The sequence below is a fragment of the Osmia bicornis genome, chromosome 2 (assembly GCF_907164935.1).
Source record: "Osmia bicornis bicornis chromosome 2, iOsmBic2.1, whole genome shotgun sequence".
In the NCBI taxonomy this organism is placed as follows: domain Eukaryota; kingdom Metazoa; phylum Arthropoda; class Insecta; order Hymenoptera; family Megachilidae; genus Osmia; species Osmia bicornis.
Genome location: NC_060217.1, coordinates 6,254,524 through 6,272,862, shown reverse-complemented (window position 1 = coordinate 6,272,862; position 18,339 = coordinate 6,254,524). Strand labels below are relative to the sequence as shown.

Here is an 18,339-nt window from a genome sequence, read left to right as displayed (position 1 = left end):
TTAAGCGAGCCTAATCCCGAGACCGACGTTAAAATCCGTTTATCCCGACGCGACGTCTCGTAAACCGTCCTGGCCAACGATATAGGAAGTTTGACGATCCTGCTGGCATTAAGGCTGCGTACACACCGAGCGACATCGCGTGCCGGGGTAAAGTCCTTGTAATTTATGTGAAACAAACGCGAGCCAGTTTACCAGGATCGGATAAGGAACGGATGAGATATCTCCGGCCTTAATATGATCGGCGACGCCCTTAATCCTGAAACCCTGAGCCCTCCTCGAGGTGCTGGTGCGGCAAGGTTGGCTGAGAATGAGGACGAAACGGTGGAATCGCGGGAAACGCTCATAAAGGCAGATGCGAACACGTGCCTTACATACTAAATCCTCATCCTACGGCAAAGCTCTGTTCAATGCACGTCGTGCTACCGCATATATACCGGGTGTCTCTAATTTCATCCCCACTCTATTTCCGCCTAAAGAGATCGTCCAGATTGAATTTCCTTCGTTCCCGTCGCTGCGTGGCAAATAAACGCGAAAGACGAGGGTTAAAAAGAAATTTATTGTATAGTAAATTTTGATATTCGAATAAGGCAAAAATAGGAATTAAAGTGCATCCCATTTTAATATTGTCTAAATTTAAATTTTAAATCTTATCCGTAAAAAATGAAAAATAAACGTCAACGAAATGGATTAATTACATAATTATACACGATTAAGCGGTACTGGATTATTCTGAATGTTCGTGTCCACTTTGACCCTTTATGCTCGATAAAATTTATGCCTCGTCATATAAAACAGTCTATCTGCATCGCGTATCAACTCGTAACACAAATCTTCCTGTGTTCAACGATACATGATTCATTACAATGCGATTCGTCAGCATCTGTTCATCTATGTCTATTCCACCACCCACATATACGTCGAGTATGTTGTGGGAAAATGTAACGTGAGTTATCGAGCTTTTTCGCTGGATATATAACCCAAATAACCGGGACATAACAAACAACTTTGTTTACAAAAACTTTGTAATGGTTATACTTTGTAATCGGTACTTGGCTGTAGTAACTTTTGATTTATCGTCGAAACATATAATAAACCCTGATTAAATCTGATTATATGTACGTATGCTTTTTGCGCCGCAATTTTTTCTCTGCTTGCTTTTATAACATTTATAATACTATTCATAAAATGCACGACCCCTGTTGTGCGTGGAAAAGCTTAATAATTTTTCAGAGAGGTAATAACGAAATAAAAGCTTAATATGCCATTTCGAGAAAGGTATAAGTCTAATTACATTTGACACCTAATCTGTATTAAACTTTTTAAATATTTTCCCCATGGTATGCAATGAAAGTGATAATCTTTTTGAAAGTGGACATTAGAATGACACGAGAGCACGGAGTTTACTCGTGAGAAATAACACACCGCATATTACCCATGGAATCCTATGAAATTCTACTGGAAAGTAAACTCTACGGTTGAAGGTAGATAGTTGGCGGCACAAAACGTGCCTGGTTAAATCGAATTTCCGAAAATCCGAGATTGAAAATACGACGTTCGACTGGCGCCGCGTCGTTGGGCAAAGAACGCAGAGAGGGTGGTTGGCGTTCGACAAATTCCTCTACGCGGATACTCCGACCGTTCGTAGTAAATGTATTGTCCCCAGGACAATGCGACGGCTGATTGCGAAGCGGTCGGGCGAAAACTTGACCCGAAAATAAACGGAATCGCTCAAACGCCCCTGTCGACCGCTGCCAAATGCAGCCACTCGGAATACCAGTGAACGGGCAGGCACCCGATCCAAACGTCGCACAACTCTCAGGTTTGCTATTTTTCCGACGCGATGGGACAGAGAGCCGCTTTTATTTGTCGCGATGTTCGACCAAGTACCCTTTTGTCGCTTGATAGCGGACCGAGCGGAAATCGCAGGGGAAAAAATGCGCACGGACCGGCCCTATCCGCTTCGACCAACGTGAAACGCTACTGAAGCTTTTTAACGCTGAAATTTGGTTTTCTCTGCTCTTCCTTTGTTTCCGTTCCACGTTTGTCGAACGGTCGAATTCCGCGCGGATATAGAAGGAACGAAAGAAGAGATTTTAACGAGCTACATACAGGACGATTCATAAATGGTACATCAATACGAAGCTTAAAACTTGTATTTACTCAAACTTTATTAACACAATTGCTTGTCTTTGAAAAACAATGACTAAAAATTCTCGCTTATCCTTCTCACAAGAGAAGACGACTGAGCACAGCCGGCTCCTACAAATTTGATTGATGGATCAAAAATAATTTGGAAAACCGTAAGAAATTTAGAGTTGCAAAAAATTGTTGTATCTAACAGGTCCGAGTGTTCAGAATGACAATAAAGTAGATTTCTATGGTGTACATCACATTTGTCCACCTGTATTCTTTAAACCCTCTTCTTCCATTTACCCTTCCCCTGGAATTGTAATTCCAACCGAACAGTTTCGCTAGTGGCAAGTCTGTACGTGCCTAGCATGTCAAATTCGACACATAAAACTGCCTAGGAGACAGCAACCGTGTCCGGGGGCTTAACGTATCGACAGCACGTGTTGTCGACGTCGTCCTCGTCTCCGTCCTCGTCGTTGTCGTCGTCGTTGAAAACATCCAACATTATTATGGAGGTCACACGAACGACCGTAAATAATTGGTATCGGATGCTCATTAACTAAATGGCCCTCTGAAATCGCTTGGATGCCAGCAAAGAAGCGAAATGATGGAAAACGAGGAAAAAGGAGCACGGTCCAAACGTACTATTAGCACGCGTTCGAGAAACGAGAGAGAAGTCTTTGTAGCCGTTGCTGAAACTTCGTTCATTTCGCAGCCTTCTAACAAGCCCTCCTTTCGCCGTTAACTTAACGGCCAGTCGTTTCCCGTGAAACGTGACTTATAACTTTAAACGGTTTTCATCGGTGCCAAGGTAAACGTTCAGGTACAATGAAAACGTCGAGTTTGAATAAACTAGCCTTTACGTATTTTCCCCTGTTTCGTGGTTTGATTTTCCAACTAAACGCGTCGTGCTAATCTTCCTAAGACACTAATAATCGTGCCTAATATTTCTAATATAAAAGAGGAATTTCGATCCTCTTAAAAATTAAATTCTCAGTAACGCACGATTGTATTTTAAGTCATGCAATAAATATTCGCAGAAAATAGCGTGTGAAAAGACTTACAGTTTAGGTATAGAAGTATCCCAGCGACGAACACGAAGATAACAACAAGCAGTACCAATAGAAGCAAGAGTATAGTAGGCCTGCACCAAGGATTTCCCGGCATTTCGGTCTGCCTGCCATCCTTGGTCCGTTTCTGATCAATGACGCTCGACTCCCCGCTAACGTTCACCACGACACCCTTGTAAGGATACTGCGGTGTCTTCTTCTCAGCCAGAAAACCATGATCGTCTTCAGGATCCGAGTAAACCCCATAGGCTTCAAAATTATTCTTTCTATACCCGTTCATTTTCTCCGCGTTAGTTTCTTCCTGATCCTGTGCCTTTCTCACGTAAGCGGTAGACGACGAGGATCCTAGTTCACCGATCTTCAACGTCTGATCGTACGACTTGTCCTGATACCTGGAGCTCGACGAACCATCGTATTTGGTCCTCTCGTAGCTTTTCGAGCTAGTCAATTCGTATTTAGAAGGCTCGTAAGCTTTGCTACCGCCTTCGTAGGATTGCTCCTCGTATTCGTACGATCTGGGCTCGTACGTCTTGCTGCTCTCGTACCTCGGCAATGTACCGTACATTTTGCTAACGGAATGGTATTTGCTCTCGTATTTCCGGTTACCGAGATCCTGTTGCGCGGAACAGGATAATTCGTAAGCGGAATCGTGCGTCTTCACCCCGGACTCGTAACCCTTCGACGGAGTTGGCTCGTACACTTTCCCGGAATGATGATGGTGGTGGGGATCTTTCTTCGGTTCGAGCTTCAACGTTTCCTCCGCGTATCGGGACGCGTATTCGTAATCGGTCAGGTCTCTCGAGTACCTTCTAGCCCCGGCTTCCTGCAACTCCGTGGGATAAGCCCTGCTGAGCTTCTGGGCATCGCTTCTCTCGTACGGTGCGTCCAAGTCCGACTCTTGATACGTTCTCTGATCCCCTCGATGATCGTACCTCAGGTTATCCTCTGGATAAATTCTGTTATCGTATCGCTCGATATCCTCCCTGTCGTACGGCTTTCGTTCGTATCCCCTGTAACCTCTCGACTGATCATGATAGGCTTGCTGTTCGTACGACGGCAGACCGGAAGCCGTCTGTGGATCCTGATACGGTTTCGAGTCTTGGTACTCGAGGTACCGGGACGATCTACGCTCGCTACCATAGTCCATCGAGCCCTCGACCACGTTCGGCAATTTACTGCTTAAATTCTCACCGGTCCCAGCGGACAGGGCCTGACATGTCTCCGCATGCTCCACTAAGTTAGGCAGCCGGGACAACGAGCTACCTGGCGTGTTCTCCGTCAGGTCGAGCTTCAAACCGTTGCTGCTCGTCCTGCGCATTTTCAGGAATTCGCATGATCAGTCTCGAGCGACGAACGACCACGATGACCGCTCGTGCGACTCGATTCTCTCCGATTCGCGTGTTTGTTTTGGCGAATTATATTCTTTACTACTTCGGGCGCATTTCTGCGATTGTTAGCGGGGAGTTGGTTGGTTGAAAGATGAGCGTTAGTGGGCGAGTTACGGTGGATCTGAAAAGAAGAGAAGAAAGCAACGGGTTAGAGGTGTTATTGTGTTAGTAAGAAGATTTGAAAATTTAGATTTTTGTTACTTATTCTTGGACTTATAGTTGGGAATAGTTTATATTAATAAATATAGAATATTTATATACATAGAATCATGCGATTAAGATTAAAATATTCGTCTGTAGTGATGGATACTTTTTAATTGTACCATCGCAATCTTATAATGCGACTCGAAGTCGGTTCACTGGTTCGCCAAGCTCTTAGACCGTGCTTATCCGTAATCGGTTATCGATATGTGATCTCGGTACAGCGTGTTCAGGGCCGCAATATTCTGTAAGCGCTTCTCTAGACTACGATTACAGCCGTATGCTCGCTACCTCACGAATGGTCGATACAACAATGACGACGATAATACTCGATCGTGCGTGACCGAAATGCAACGTTCGTTGCAGCAAACGATAATACTAGACCCGTATTGACGTGAACCGACTAAATTTCAAGGAAATTCAAGTCTTACGAGACAATCATATCGATACTCTATCTTCTTCTATACATCTTTAATAACAATCATTGAATTTCTTGTAATTTTTAACGTATTACTTACTGGAAGTCTATTAACCCCTTTATAGGTATTTCTAAAACTATATAACCATTTTTTTGCAATAATAGCCAACAATCCATGATTGAAAAATACACATCTGCGGTTACACGCATCGAAACGTGCTACCCGTAGTGTTGCTAAAATAACCTTTAAAACTCAGTAACCTCGAAACATGGAATAAACGTATATTTGCTAATTGAAATCCAGGAAAAATATTCGTGAGTATTAATTCGCTGGTAGAAACGAGCACGGCTCGATCAATAATTAATTAATGTATTCGCAGCCGCTGATGTAGTGAACCTGATCCAATCAGTTAAAATCTATAGCTGGTGGTCTCATAGTTCAGTCATTAAAAAAAGAAAAAGGAATTTATAACTACTTGATTAGAATTGAGGAAAATTTGTCAACTATAATCTCACGTGTTATAAATGCATAAACTTAAGCAATCTAATTAAAAGGAAACGACAGAACTTGAAATTCTTAATAATTTCTAGTTCGTCATAGTTGCTTTACTTCTCAAGTGGTATACAATGAGTATTCCACAAACAATGTCCCACGGGAATAGTGTTTATCTTCCATTCGTATCCATTTTGCGCGAAACCCGTGTTTCCATTAATATATAATAGCGTAATCCTCGTCCCGTGGACGAGACTCGTCGACCGTCGATAAAACGAAACTTTGTTCCTCGATGTAATTGAAAATCTTTGATCGAGTCCTGATTTCCGGACCGGCGAGATTACAAACTGAATTACTCTCGATCGTCTCACGAGGTTTCTGCTCGCATGGAAACGTTACAAAACGACGGAGACTCGCGGTGAAAACGCATTCAAGTTAGTTTTCAAAGTAAATAGATTCTTGAATATCACGATCGCGCTTCAGATAACGAACCGGACGTTTATTTACGTTTCATAGCAAGTTTCTCGCTTATAATTCTTTCTCCGATTAACAAATGGAACGCATTAATTAAATTCTCTTACAAATAGTCTTGAAAGGATTGGCTAATATACGTGATTATAGTTAGCAAACACTCCTCGATAATTTTCAATTATCCCGAACAAATATTATAAAACGAATGAAAAAACGAACATACCTTGTTTCCATTTTTCACGAGAGAAAAATGGAACGTGTATAGCCTGAAACTGCATTACTTTATTTAAAACAAAAAATGTTTAAAAAATATTCAGGTCGGCTGAATGCAGTCAGTGAATTTTTTAAAACAAAACAGGAAAAACAAATAATAATAATAAAATTGCTAGAAAAGAGAAGACTAAATCTGTTCTCAAAATATAGCAAAAAATCACCGGTTGAGAGTTCAGCGTCAATAGTAGAATTCTAACCTAGTAGTATAGCCGTAAAATAAAGACGACGTCCAACGGCAACAATAGCCGACGCGGTTAAGTAGTAGCAACCCGTAAACGGTCAGACGGCGAGTAAACGTATCTCGAGACTTTCCCACCTAAACAAGAATCGATCATTGATCGATTCGACATTACGATGCTGGTCGGCCTTCGGTCGTGAAAGGTTCTCCGGCACCTAAATTGTAGTAATAAGTACGACAAAGGCTCAAAGGAGATGGCCGTTCGCATGCAAATATGATTAGTTCCGGAGGGTAACTTCATTTGCGTATATTAAAAGCGTAGATAGCTCACTTTATGCAAACGACGACAGGATGGGCGTAGTGAAGGATCCGGCTACGGGAAGGGGCAGGGTCAAAACGGAAACGACGAAGAAAAAAAAAAAGAATGTTTCGCCAGGAATTATAAAAAGCTAGGTGACCCGACGGACCGAGGAAAAATGGTCGGCGGTCCGTGGAAGGCAGGATAGAAGCATTCCCCGTTTCCTGCTTCCTGATTGCCACTCGTTATATGCTCTATCCGTGCACCACCATCTCTCCCTCTCTCTATTTCTCGTTGGAACCAACGACGTTTGTTCGCAAAAAGATGCTCGTAATTACGAGTCACCTCGTTATGACAATACAACCGGGATAAAAACGGGATATTTACGCTTTTCAAAAAGCGCTACTGGTCCATGGATTGTGCACGTGTCCGCGGAAAAATTGCATAGTACTTTTAAACGTTTCGTTCTGAATGATTGAATCGTTAGAAAAGAATCAGAGGAAACTCTGTTCGCGTTTTGCGAATGGCTATTTTTTGATTGGGATTTTTAAATTAGAAGTCATGGATTAATCAAAGAATTCTATTGAAATTTACCAAAAATATATAAAAAGCTGAATAATTATTCTCGCTTATCGTTCATAAATTGTTTTGGCATAATTGAAACAATCCCAGAATTTTATTGTGTACTTTCGATTACATCCCCTATGAAAAACTGATAACAGTGCGCTAACAAAAACAGATGAAGTCGAAACAATAGCAGCAGTAATTATTTTGTTCCTTGTAATTTCGAAGCACCGACAGTTTCAAATCGATCGCAAAGAACAGTGAAACAATCCCGTTCAACGAGTACAATCCACGTCAGGGTAATCCTCTCGACCGCGAGCAACGAGTACAAACGCAAAGTTCCAACGAGACAGAGGACACAAAGCGTAACATTAATCCATACGGTAATCTCTCCGGCTGTCAGTTTTTGTCATTCGCCAGGTTTCCGTCCCCTCGTGCTCGTCACCAGTCGGCAATTATTGTCACCAAGCGAACGTTCCACCGACTGCAACCATTCTGCATTCATGCCTTTCCTATTACTAACGTCTCACGATGCGCGCGTTCGTTCTCCGATACTACCAGAAACTATTTTCTCTAATTAAATACCGTTAAAACTTTCCCGATATCCCGAAGCCGATTATTTTTACCGATACGACTTCTCTGCCATTCAATTGTTCAATTTTCTAGTACTACCGTCTGAATACTTTGAATAACAAATATGTTCAATTTTTAAAATTTTCAAAAGTATAGAGTTTCATGAATCAAAAACGTGCAATTGCACTTTTCGGATGCACCGATGCAGAAAAATGTATTTTGTCATTTGGAACCGCTTTAAAGACACGGTTTATCCTAGTTTCATGAAACACCCTGTGTATCTTTCCCTGGTGTATTTTTCTCAAAACGAGCCACGTTTCAGTCGACGGGAACGTCCACAGTTTACTTACTATCGTGCACCAGGAACGGTCGCTCATCAATTTCGGACGTGCCGAAAGTTGCCCACGCAAGACGGAAACGCGGACGACTTCAATAATTTCAAACAGTCGAACATTCACGAGCGTCATTTTCGATGGAAATTTCATAGCCGACCGAGGTGAGTTCCGTTTTAAAACCGTCGCTTCTTCCTGACGTTCTCCGCCAGTCGTTGGAAGCATTTTTCATGCATTTATTTGACAATTTGGCACGCTCCGATCGAGTCCGCTTTTCCCGCCGCGTCGCATCGCGTCGACCTGAATCACCGGCACCGTTCCCCTTTTCGACACTCGCGTAAAAACTGTTGAATTATTTATGTTTTTCCGGCAGGCCGCAGTTGCACCGTCGGATGCAAATGCGTCTCCTTTTTTACCGTCCCTTTGAATGCTTAATGTCCTCCTCCACGCGACGGCTGATGTTCGCGCTCGGTCAGTCCGAGCTGATTCGAGCGTGAAAACATGAACGGCTCGAAAGGAAACTCGTGTTACGTTCGAAATACGATGTACCTGACAGTCTCGTATCTTCATGAAAAAATATGTGTTCTAGAAAAGTAATTTTTTGAAATGTTGTGAATAATGACCGTCTATGGTCAGACAATTACTCAACAAATATTATAATATTAATGTCATATTAAGTTTGACGTATGAATAATAAAATAATATTAATACCGTATAAATAATATAATATTAAATGATAATAATATATATATAACTGAACGCTAATATTGACCTGCCAATATTAAAACTAATGTATCACAACGACATGAAAGTTTCATGAAACAATAACGTTGAAATGCGGCTTTCAAAAAGAACACGACTATCGCACAAAAACTACAAAAACAATCGATTCCAGTTCATGAAAACTCCAAAAATCAAAACTTCGTGCGTGATACGCTTGGGAAATGTTTCGTTGTTTGATAAAACATTCGTTGAATTTTTATGAAAACGCTTCGACGGCTCTTTTAGAACAGTAGTTCGCGAACGAATGTTTCGCTAAAATAAAAAAAAAAATAAAAAAATAAGCAAAAATACATAAGTTCCCTATGACTGCGTATGATATTAATGAATCCACGTGAAAATAAAGTAAATAAATTGCTTGCTTCTAAAATGAAATAAATGTGTTTCATTATTGATATCTCTTTTTCTATTTATTCCTTTGTTCCCGTTTCAATACGACTGTTTATGAAACTCCAACGTTGGTATTGATTGTGCAACGCGTAATTAAAGTGACCAACGGAACAACGATTAAATCCTGGCCGAGACTGATCGATCTAGAGGCCGACGACAAAAGTTAATCGAAATTGGCAGATATTGCATGAAACTGATGGACACGGTGTATATAGTTGAAACAGCGAAAGGGCAAAGGAGCAGAGACATTCAAATGCAACGAAGCAATTAACAGATTACCCGAACGAACCTATCGGCAATGAAAGCGACCAGCATCGACTAAATAATGTTTTCGCTGAATGAACGATTTTTGCTGCCGTTCATTCGTAAATCTCATCTATGCGCTATCTAATATAAAATTTTCCAAATTTCAATTAACTAATTTTTTATTAAGGAACTCAAAGACTTGAGGGAATCATTTTGAAAAGGTTTGAAAAATTTTCATTTTCCAATTATTGAACATTTACTAGTGAATTTCAATGTTTGCCCAAAATTCAATTATCGTCCAGACAGTACATCGACATGTAAATGAATCTATACGTTCCAGTATACCCTAAAAGTGGGATCGATTGAAAGAAACACAATTTACTGGACAACCGAGCAGAGGAATGGTCGAGTAATCTGAAACGCGAGGAAAAACGAGGGACAAAGGGACGAGGTGTAACCCTATCGCGCCTTCGTTCGTAATTGAGACAGCAAACGGGAAAAGCAAGGGAGAAGCAACGGGGTAAAACGAGGAGAAGAGTGAACGGATAGAGAAGGTGAGGCACAGGTGAAATCGATTTTACCCGACTGCTGCACCGACCTATCGCGCGAGTCTCGAAAGTTACGTATTAGGTGCTTCAAGCGTAATAGGTGCAATCAAACGTTAGGATTACGAGTGGAGCATTGAGAGGTAAAGGGGCGTGGGACGAGCGAAAAGGGTTAGCCTAGAGTTTCAGTTTCGGCCGCACAAAACGAGCGTGCAACTATACAAAAGCTCGTCTCGCAATTGTAACAACGGTAACGCCGAATTCTATGGTCGAAATTCGAACGACAAATTGACCAGAGAAAATTAAGAGTGATTGTACATCGTTCGAATTAACTTTTATGTCTACCTTTTTACTTCTATCACCCCTTAAATCTGATGTTCTCGAATCTTTTAATTTTTCTGCTTTTTTTCGCTCATTATAAAACACTAAATTATTCATGATTTCGTCTACGAAAAAACGAATAACACCCTCGATCTTCAATTTAACAGGTTCAGACTTCCCGAATCATTAAAATATTAATCATTAAAAATGTAAGTCACGCACGAGACTGGAGTATCATGAAGAAAGGGACTTGTGGTTCCCAAAGGCGTAAGCACACGAGGGTAAAATATATCTCGGTCTCCCTTGTAAACCTTTCCCAGAAGCCCGACGGTGTTCACCGCGATAATCGTAAAAATTTCTCCGTCCCTATTCTCCGACAATTATTTCAACTTCTATAGCGTAACAATCGCGACGTCGTGACGTCGAGTAATTTCTACCATAGAACTTGAACGCGAACGCAGTGGATTTTGCTTTCAAGGTTCGCGGCTACGATAGAGCCTGTTTCGTTTCGCCGGTGTACGTGCGCGTTGTTTGATCGTGTACAGGTGTGGGAGAAAGGAGAAAGAGCAAGGTGCCAGTACAATGGTACGGGTAGAGGGTACAGTTGTGTAAGTACGTGTCCGTTAGCCGACCCCCAGTATGGTACTTTTGTGTCCGACAAAAGTCCGCAGTACGCCCCTGGGGGCACTTTCGTACCCCTACAACGTCTCGACCGGAAGAACTTTCACGTGGACCGCCCTCTGCTCACCCCGCCCTCTTATTTCTCGCGTCGTTCCGCCTTCTTCCCTCGTTCCTTTCTTCCCGCCTCGTGTTCCACCGGTTCGTCGTTAAATAAATACTTAAACAGGAAGTGGGCGACACCCTTTCGTTGGCCATTTCGTTCCAGGCCGTGTTATTACCGTTATATTTTTCCGTTGTGCGCGACGAGACTACGATATCGAGAGGTCGACGATGAATTTTTTCTTCAGACTAATATTAGAGACTGACTTGAATTCCATTAAACGAGTTCAAACTCTTTATAAATACCTCTCATTTCCATTTTAGAAAAACGAAACAAGATAGTAAAATTCTTGCAGTCGGCAAGAAACTTTGTTCCGTGAAGCAACTTTCAAAGCCACCGCTGCTCATTCACTTGTAAACCCAATCACTTAATTCGCAAACTTTCGGTGGATGTTCTTTAAAGTATAAGTATTCTTGCTCTCGGTGTCATAAAGCCAATCTTAAAGAAGTTTCAACGACTGTTGAATAATTAAGTGGTCGGTGAAATACAATCCTTCGGTCGAAACTTTGCAAGAATATGTTCATTCACAATATTTTCATTTATCCTCTGAAAATACCGTGGACACTGTAGATACAAGAAGAAGAACATTGTTTCAGCGAATTTTTCCTTTTCCCAACGTTATTTCGCGCAATGGTTTCGTTCGACCGATAAAAATCGAACGTCAACAGCGCAGAACAAACGCAATTAGGTTCGACTTTCGAAAGCGATTACGAGATTTTCCGGTTGCACGGCTCACGTGCGGCAAATCGAAAAGGAGCCGATCGAGGGTGTTCCTTGATCGAGCTCACGACTTCGAATGCTCCTCGTACCACCGATTGTTCTAAATTTCAAAACGTGGCTAGATTACACGCCGTTGATCGTTAACGTAACGCGATTAACCGTGTACCGAACAATTTGTCGTCGTCTACGTGACCGAATATTTCTCGGAGCTCGCTGTGTACTTTCGAAAACTTCTTCCTTTAATAAATTGCTCCGTCGTTGAATGAAATATTCATCGCTGTACCGAGTCAATTTTCTTGTTAATTTCGAAAATTTTGTAAAAGAAAATCTTTAAACTTTCGATACCTTCGCGAAAGGACGTTATAAATATCGCGAGAAATTGGAAGGAAGCAGGCCGACGGAAAAATATTGCAAAGTAAATTGTGAAATCGAGAAATCTTGAATACCTTTCCGCTTCCAAATATCCTCCGGATGCGTTCCATCGACGATATCACGCATGCCTGCGTCTACGTGTTCTCACAAAGGCGGAAGATATTCCATCGTCTGCTAGATCGACGACTTACAATGCGATTTCATCGATTGACGAGCTCCTCTAGTCTGGGAAAACGGAGCAAGGAAAAAGAAGGAACGATCGCCGCAGAAGAGGCGAAAAGGTTCGAAGAGAGGAATGAAGAGATCCTAAAAACGTTAGTTAGGTCGGATGAAAACGACGAACGGGCCGAAAATAAAAAATCGTGGGAGCAAAAAACGCTGCGGAGAATTACGGTGGGAAAAAAACGCTCTTCTTCGATCCATCCCTGCATAATTAATTAGTTTCACGGACCGCAATTACGCCACGTTTTCCGCCAAACCGCCCGAATGATGGCGTAAAAAAACATCGGACGATAACGCATCCCTTACCAAAAGCTATCACGATCGTTTCACCTTTTTTAAAGAAAAAAAGTAGAAGGATAAAAAATTTAGAAGAAGAGAATTTCTCATTCTACAATCAACAAACCTCTGTAAATAAAATCTGCATTTTCCTTCTTATACGCTTGTTAATGAACTCATTTGCCTTATCCATATATATTAAAAATTGCGACAAGATTACATTTCGTTAACTGTAATCGCTTTCTGGAATATGAAACAGGGAAATGTAAAGTGGGAGCAGAATATAAAGGGAAATAGACCGTCTATTGTCAGACGCTTACTCTACTATTAATACGAAAGGAATTGTATATCTCTGCAGCCTCTGTTCCATGAATAATTTACATAATAATATTAAAAATTATCTTTGTTGACTTAATCGGTTGAATTTATTCGTGCGTTTATTTTTATTTCAAAATAAGCGTATGAATTTTATCAGGAGGAGAATTTCATTTTCCATGTAATATCAAACACTTTCGTAGGCAACGAAGTATAATCCAAATTACGATGGTATAATTAATTGATTCGAGATGAAGTTTTCCTAACAAAGTTACTCTTCCCCTGCCCTGTACAAACTTATTTCAATTTTCTCCGGAAGATCACAGAAGAAATATTCCCTCGATCTAAATAATTCACGAGTTATTATCAAAATTACCTTCTTCCATAACACGCCCCTTTTCTCTTCCAATTTGAAAACTTGCTACATTAATTATTATCATTTGAAATAACGAATTGAAGGATCCTAAGCTACATCTATCGCGACAGTCATTACCTGACCTACACCATTTTTACTCCATTAATAATCATTGCTTATCAACCGCACTTTGAGATAATAGAATTTAATTTAATCGCGAATGCTCGTCAATTACCTGCCGCAAATATATCATATTCGTTATCGGTTTTCAGAAAATAAAACGAGAAAAAAGGGAGAACGAGTGAGGGTGGATCGACATCGATCATTTCCACGCGATTTCACTGGTCGAAATTCGGTCATCGATAATCAGCTGCAGAGAGGTCTGGCTATCGAAGAGGATCGTATCGGATGGGCGTGCAGCCCTGATAAGCTTCGCCTCTCTAGTTCAACTTTGCGGTTGAACGATGCCCTCGATCACGTACACGGTGCTCCGTCAGTCACGAGCTTCAATAATTTTCTTTTTGAACGAAACTCTGTTATTCAATTACCTCTGTTTATTCTTAATAATGATTTTAAAGTGTTCGTAATTCCATTCATCTTTTCATTAAATTTAATTAAAACACCTTTTCAGAACAAGCTTTATATATTTATCAAATTCTAAACTAGAGAACAAGAAACGTGTTATGAATTTTTTAAATAAAACAAATTCTAATAAACTGACAATGTTTTATTTTTATTATCCTACTTAAATTAACTGGATATCGTACGTATTAGGTGGTTGAAAAAATAAGCTCCTTATCTCGGATATAGGAGGCAGGAATATTACCGGGGGCGGCAGGAAACTTTGGACGAAACCCTAATTCCCGATATATTAATCGAAGTTGAGCATTAATAGCTTCACCGGCCTCTGCTATCTCCGATAAGACTTTGATCCCCGATCCCCTTCGTCTAATCGTGAACTCGCTTTTAGGAGATGTCTATTTTCTACAGGATCGAAGAAAAACTGTATCTACATAGAATCAACGCATTATTAACAAGAACCCTACATTAATTAGACGGTAGAGACACTCGCGTTACTCAATAATCACCATTCGTTGTTACGAAATAATCGAAGCCGGCTTCATTAAAATCCAACCAGAATGCTACGTACGCGTTCCTTGTACGCGTATTTTATAATTTTAACATTCGTTACAGAGTAATTAAAAGAAGGCATGATAAATGCCCGGCGAAACACGGCCGCTGCAGCAACTTTCGCGTACTACAAGTAACAATTTTTTAGCTATACACGTAACAGCGCACCGAGGCCAGAAAATTCACGGAATTTTTTCATTCTCCGTTTCAATTCGCACGTGTCCCTCGCTCCCTCGCATTATCCGTGTATCTCTGTCCGTCTCAGTTTCTGTTGCGCTCTGTATGCGCAGACGGACAGCGAACGGAAAAAATTTTATTGAAACGAACACGGCTTGGCCGAGAGTCGTTCGTCGCCAATAGAAAAATGTTCTTTTTACGCGTCGAAATCGTAAAATCGCAAACGACCAGTCGAGATTGCAGCGTGAAACGTCCTCATCGACGACTCTGAATCACGGTTATCCTAATTTTTGTTTCTGCCCCGATCCCTTCGATTTTCAACCTTTTGTCTCCACGTGACACCCGGCTCGATGTTTCATCAATTTTTCAATTTTTGGAAGTACTGCGAATAGAATCAACGTACGTATGTCGTGATAGTTTCAAAAAATTTAATAATTCTCCGAGTTCAAAAATACAACTTCTAACAATTATTTCCTGGAGCAGCGAAAAAATTGAAATATTTCATTTTTCAAAATATTCCATTTCTATCAGCTACTGTATTGCACTGTCTGCAATGTTGGGAAACAAAAAATCACTCCAATAATGAACTTTCCAGTAACAATAGCTGCACATAGCCAGGTAACACGTACCGCTAGAATAGAGCACATTCGCTCGTACGAATGTAATATTAAGCATTAAACTCTGATAATAGCAGAGTAATACACCCTTGCTATGCCTGGACGTACGTACACTCTAACCCTCTCTACATACCGTAGACTCGAATGGTTTCCGCGTAACTAAACACAGTGGCTCGCGTTTTCATGGAAACTCGTTGAGAATTACGGCCAGTCGTGTGAACAGTCGTCTGATCGTTAATTTCTTAGATTCTCACCGGTTAAACTCGTTGATAAAACTCGACTCGACCGCCTAATTGCCAATAAAGATAGGGTGCGAACGTTGTTACCGTGTTTACGGTGTAACAGTATTACCTACTACTTCGTTGAAAGGTATTAACGTTGTACAGGGTATAGCCAAATGGGTGATATAACCGGCAAGTTGATTTTATGTAAAAAAAAATTAGGTCCAAGTCCTTTACAAGTAATCCCGAAACGACGAAATAAACCGTGGAGGATAATAACGGTGGCCGTTACAGAAGCGATTACACCGGAGACATCTTTGCGAGTCTCGTTTGAAATCGTCATCGGGGCGCTCGATTATTCCGCGCCGTTGGAAGACCCTTCCGGCGTTTCGCGTTCGTTCCCTTTCCCCCGGCAAGTACACTGGTTTCCCCGCGAAACAAAGAGTCGCGAAGAAATAACAGGCGAAAATAAGGCACTGAGAAGCCATGAAAGAAAAAAGGAGAGCGAGGGAGGAGCAGCGGTCCCTGAGGAACGGTGAAAAAAAGAGAGGGTTGAAAGAGGCGAAAGGCTTTGCATCGAGAGGTCGAAAGGGCGAAAGACGACACCCAGACGCGCGTAAAAGGGTCGGCGAAGATTATTTCACGGAATGGTACGGACAAGTTCGTGCATCCTGAAATGGAACCCTCGACTTGTGTTTCCCTTTCCTCGTCTTCAACCATCCCTCTCTAACCCCCTTTTCCGACTCCAGTTTTCTCTTCGCTTCTTTCTCCGTGTTACACGTTGCTTCTCCTTCAGCTTCACGTTTTTCACGTAGCAACTGAATGACCAGACGTGGGAAAAGTTAAGGGGGTTGCTCTTTGACGATCGCTTCGCGGCAAACAAAGGGTGGGAGGGTGAATGAAAGAGTCGAGAGGGAGTAGCTGCGCTTATATTTCGTTTCCAACCAGCCGGATAATTTCGACTTCTTTCTTGTAGCAGACTTTGGACCCTTCTTCTTAATTACCGATAGTGAACTTGCAGGAACTTTCGTATTGTAAAGATTTACAGATGATTCCGAGGGTTGTTACCACCAGTTTTAACTCGTTAATTAAATAATTGGTCATTTTCGATAAACATAGGATGATTACGATTTCTCTAACTTTTCTTAATCGAATAAAATGCAATTAGGCGGAGGAAACGAACTCTTGTAACCTTGAAAATAACTGGAAAGAAGTTGAATGCACCGTCAGATTGCACACTGTGCTGGAAAGTTTTGAATGCTAATGGACAGCTTAAAATATCCCTGCAAGGATACCCGATTATGGTGGCAGGGGGTGAGAAATCTGGACTCGTTGCTTCCAGCTAGGTAATGGGGGCTGCGTCAGCGGCCTTGAAAAACTCTGCAATACCTTAACTTCTTAACTTTCACTACCGTTTTGTCGGTCCAGTTTCTATTGCGGTGAAAGTTCGTTTGCTCCGACTTCGAAACGAAATCCCGAACGAGCAAGTTGTAAAAACAGTATATCCGTAAAACTGAGAGAACATATTGGAAATAAGCAGAATTGTTTGTAGTTCTGAATTTCTTTTAATGAAAAACTCGTCCATTACTATCCTTCCAGGACAATTAACGTCTTAATGATCCTAATGCTCAAAAAAAATATTGAACAAAATTCGTAATAACATTAACACTTCGGAAATTATAGATCTATCAGTGACCATCGCAGTTTGATATTTAATTAATTTACTGATCTAATCACTCGTTTTTCATTTGATCTACTCGAACACTCCAATATTCATTAATTTAATGAATTATCAATTTGAGGAAGAGCCACGATCAAGAATAGAAGGTATCTTCTAATTGCCTCAATAACCGCGTACTCGAAAACTAGAATTTCCGTCGTTCAAGTATCACAGCGATAATTCTAATTATGGTCGAGAGAGCAGCGTGAAAAGCAATTAACACCCTTCCATCCAAAGTATAGTCGTACATCTCTTGGCCCGTAAAAGTTGAACCTTTGAAAAGCTGTTGAAACAGTATGCACCAAGTTTTTTCATAAGCTAAAGCCGAGAAGTTTTCACGTGCTGCTACGTTCTTCCATCTAAATTTTATCCTGAGATAAAACTGGATAGATGTTCCTATTGTTACTATATGCCACAATGGAAGCGCTATTTAATCCTTTCTGAAACACTTTCCCTCCGGTATTGTACAAAAACCATAAGTGTTCTTATCTCTTTAACGCTGAAATCTTTGAAAGTTTTCCATTTTATTTTTAACAAAGAAAAATAAGATTAAAATTAAATTATCACTGTCCCAGTATCTCGTTATTTTAAGATTAATAAATTTATGAGCGCAGAAAATTAAAAATGAAATTTTAATGTTTTAATAAGAGACAGAAATTCGTATTTGAGAGAACAAATCAACTTTATAGCGTAATTTAATTGCAATGAATCAAGATAACGAAAACACTCGTTTGTTGTTTGTAAAGGAAAAAGAAATACGC

At 40.9% G+C, this 18,339-nt stretch overlaps 1 protein-coding gene across 4 annotated transcripts in view; it reads right to left on the bottom strand.

Annotated features, from left to right (window-relative positions):
* LOC114872016 (agrin-like) overlaps positions 1 to 18,339 on the bottom strand; it is a 349,276-nt gene that overhangs the window by 197,219 nt on the left and 133,718 nt on the right. For 2 of the 4 annotated variants that reach the window (XM_046288795.1, XM_029178731.2), the window contains one exon: positions 3,195 to 4,709. The exons of the other annotated variants lie outside the window; for them this stretch is intronic. In XM_046288795.1, coding sequence (XP_046144751.1) covers positions 3,195 to 4,518 — 1,324 coding nt within the window. In that variant the 5' untranslated portion in view covers positions 4,519 to 4,709. The remainder of the gene's footprint in view (positions 1 to 3,194; positions 4,710 to 18,339) is intronic. 4 annotated transcript variants of the gene reach the window in all.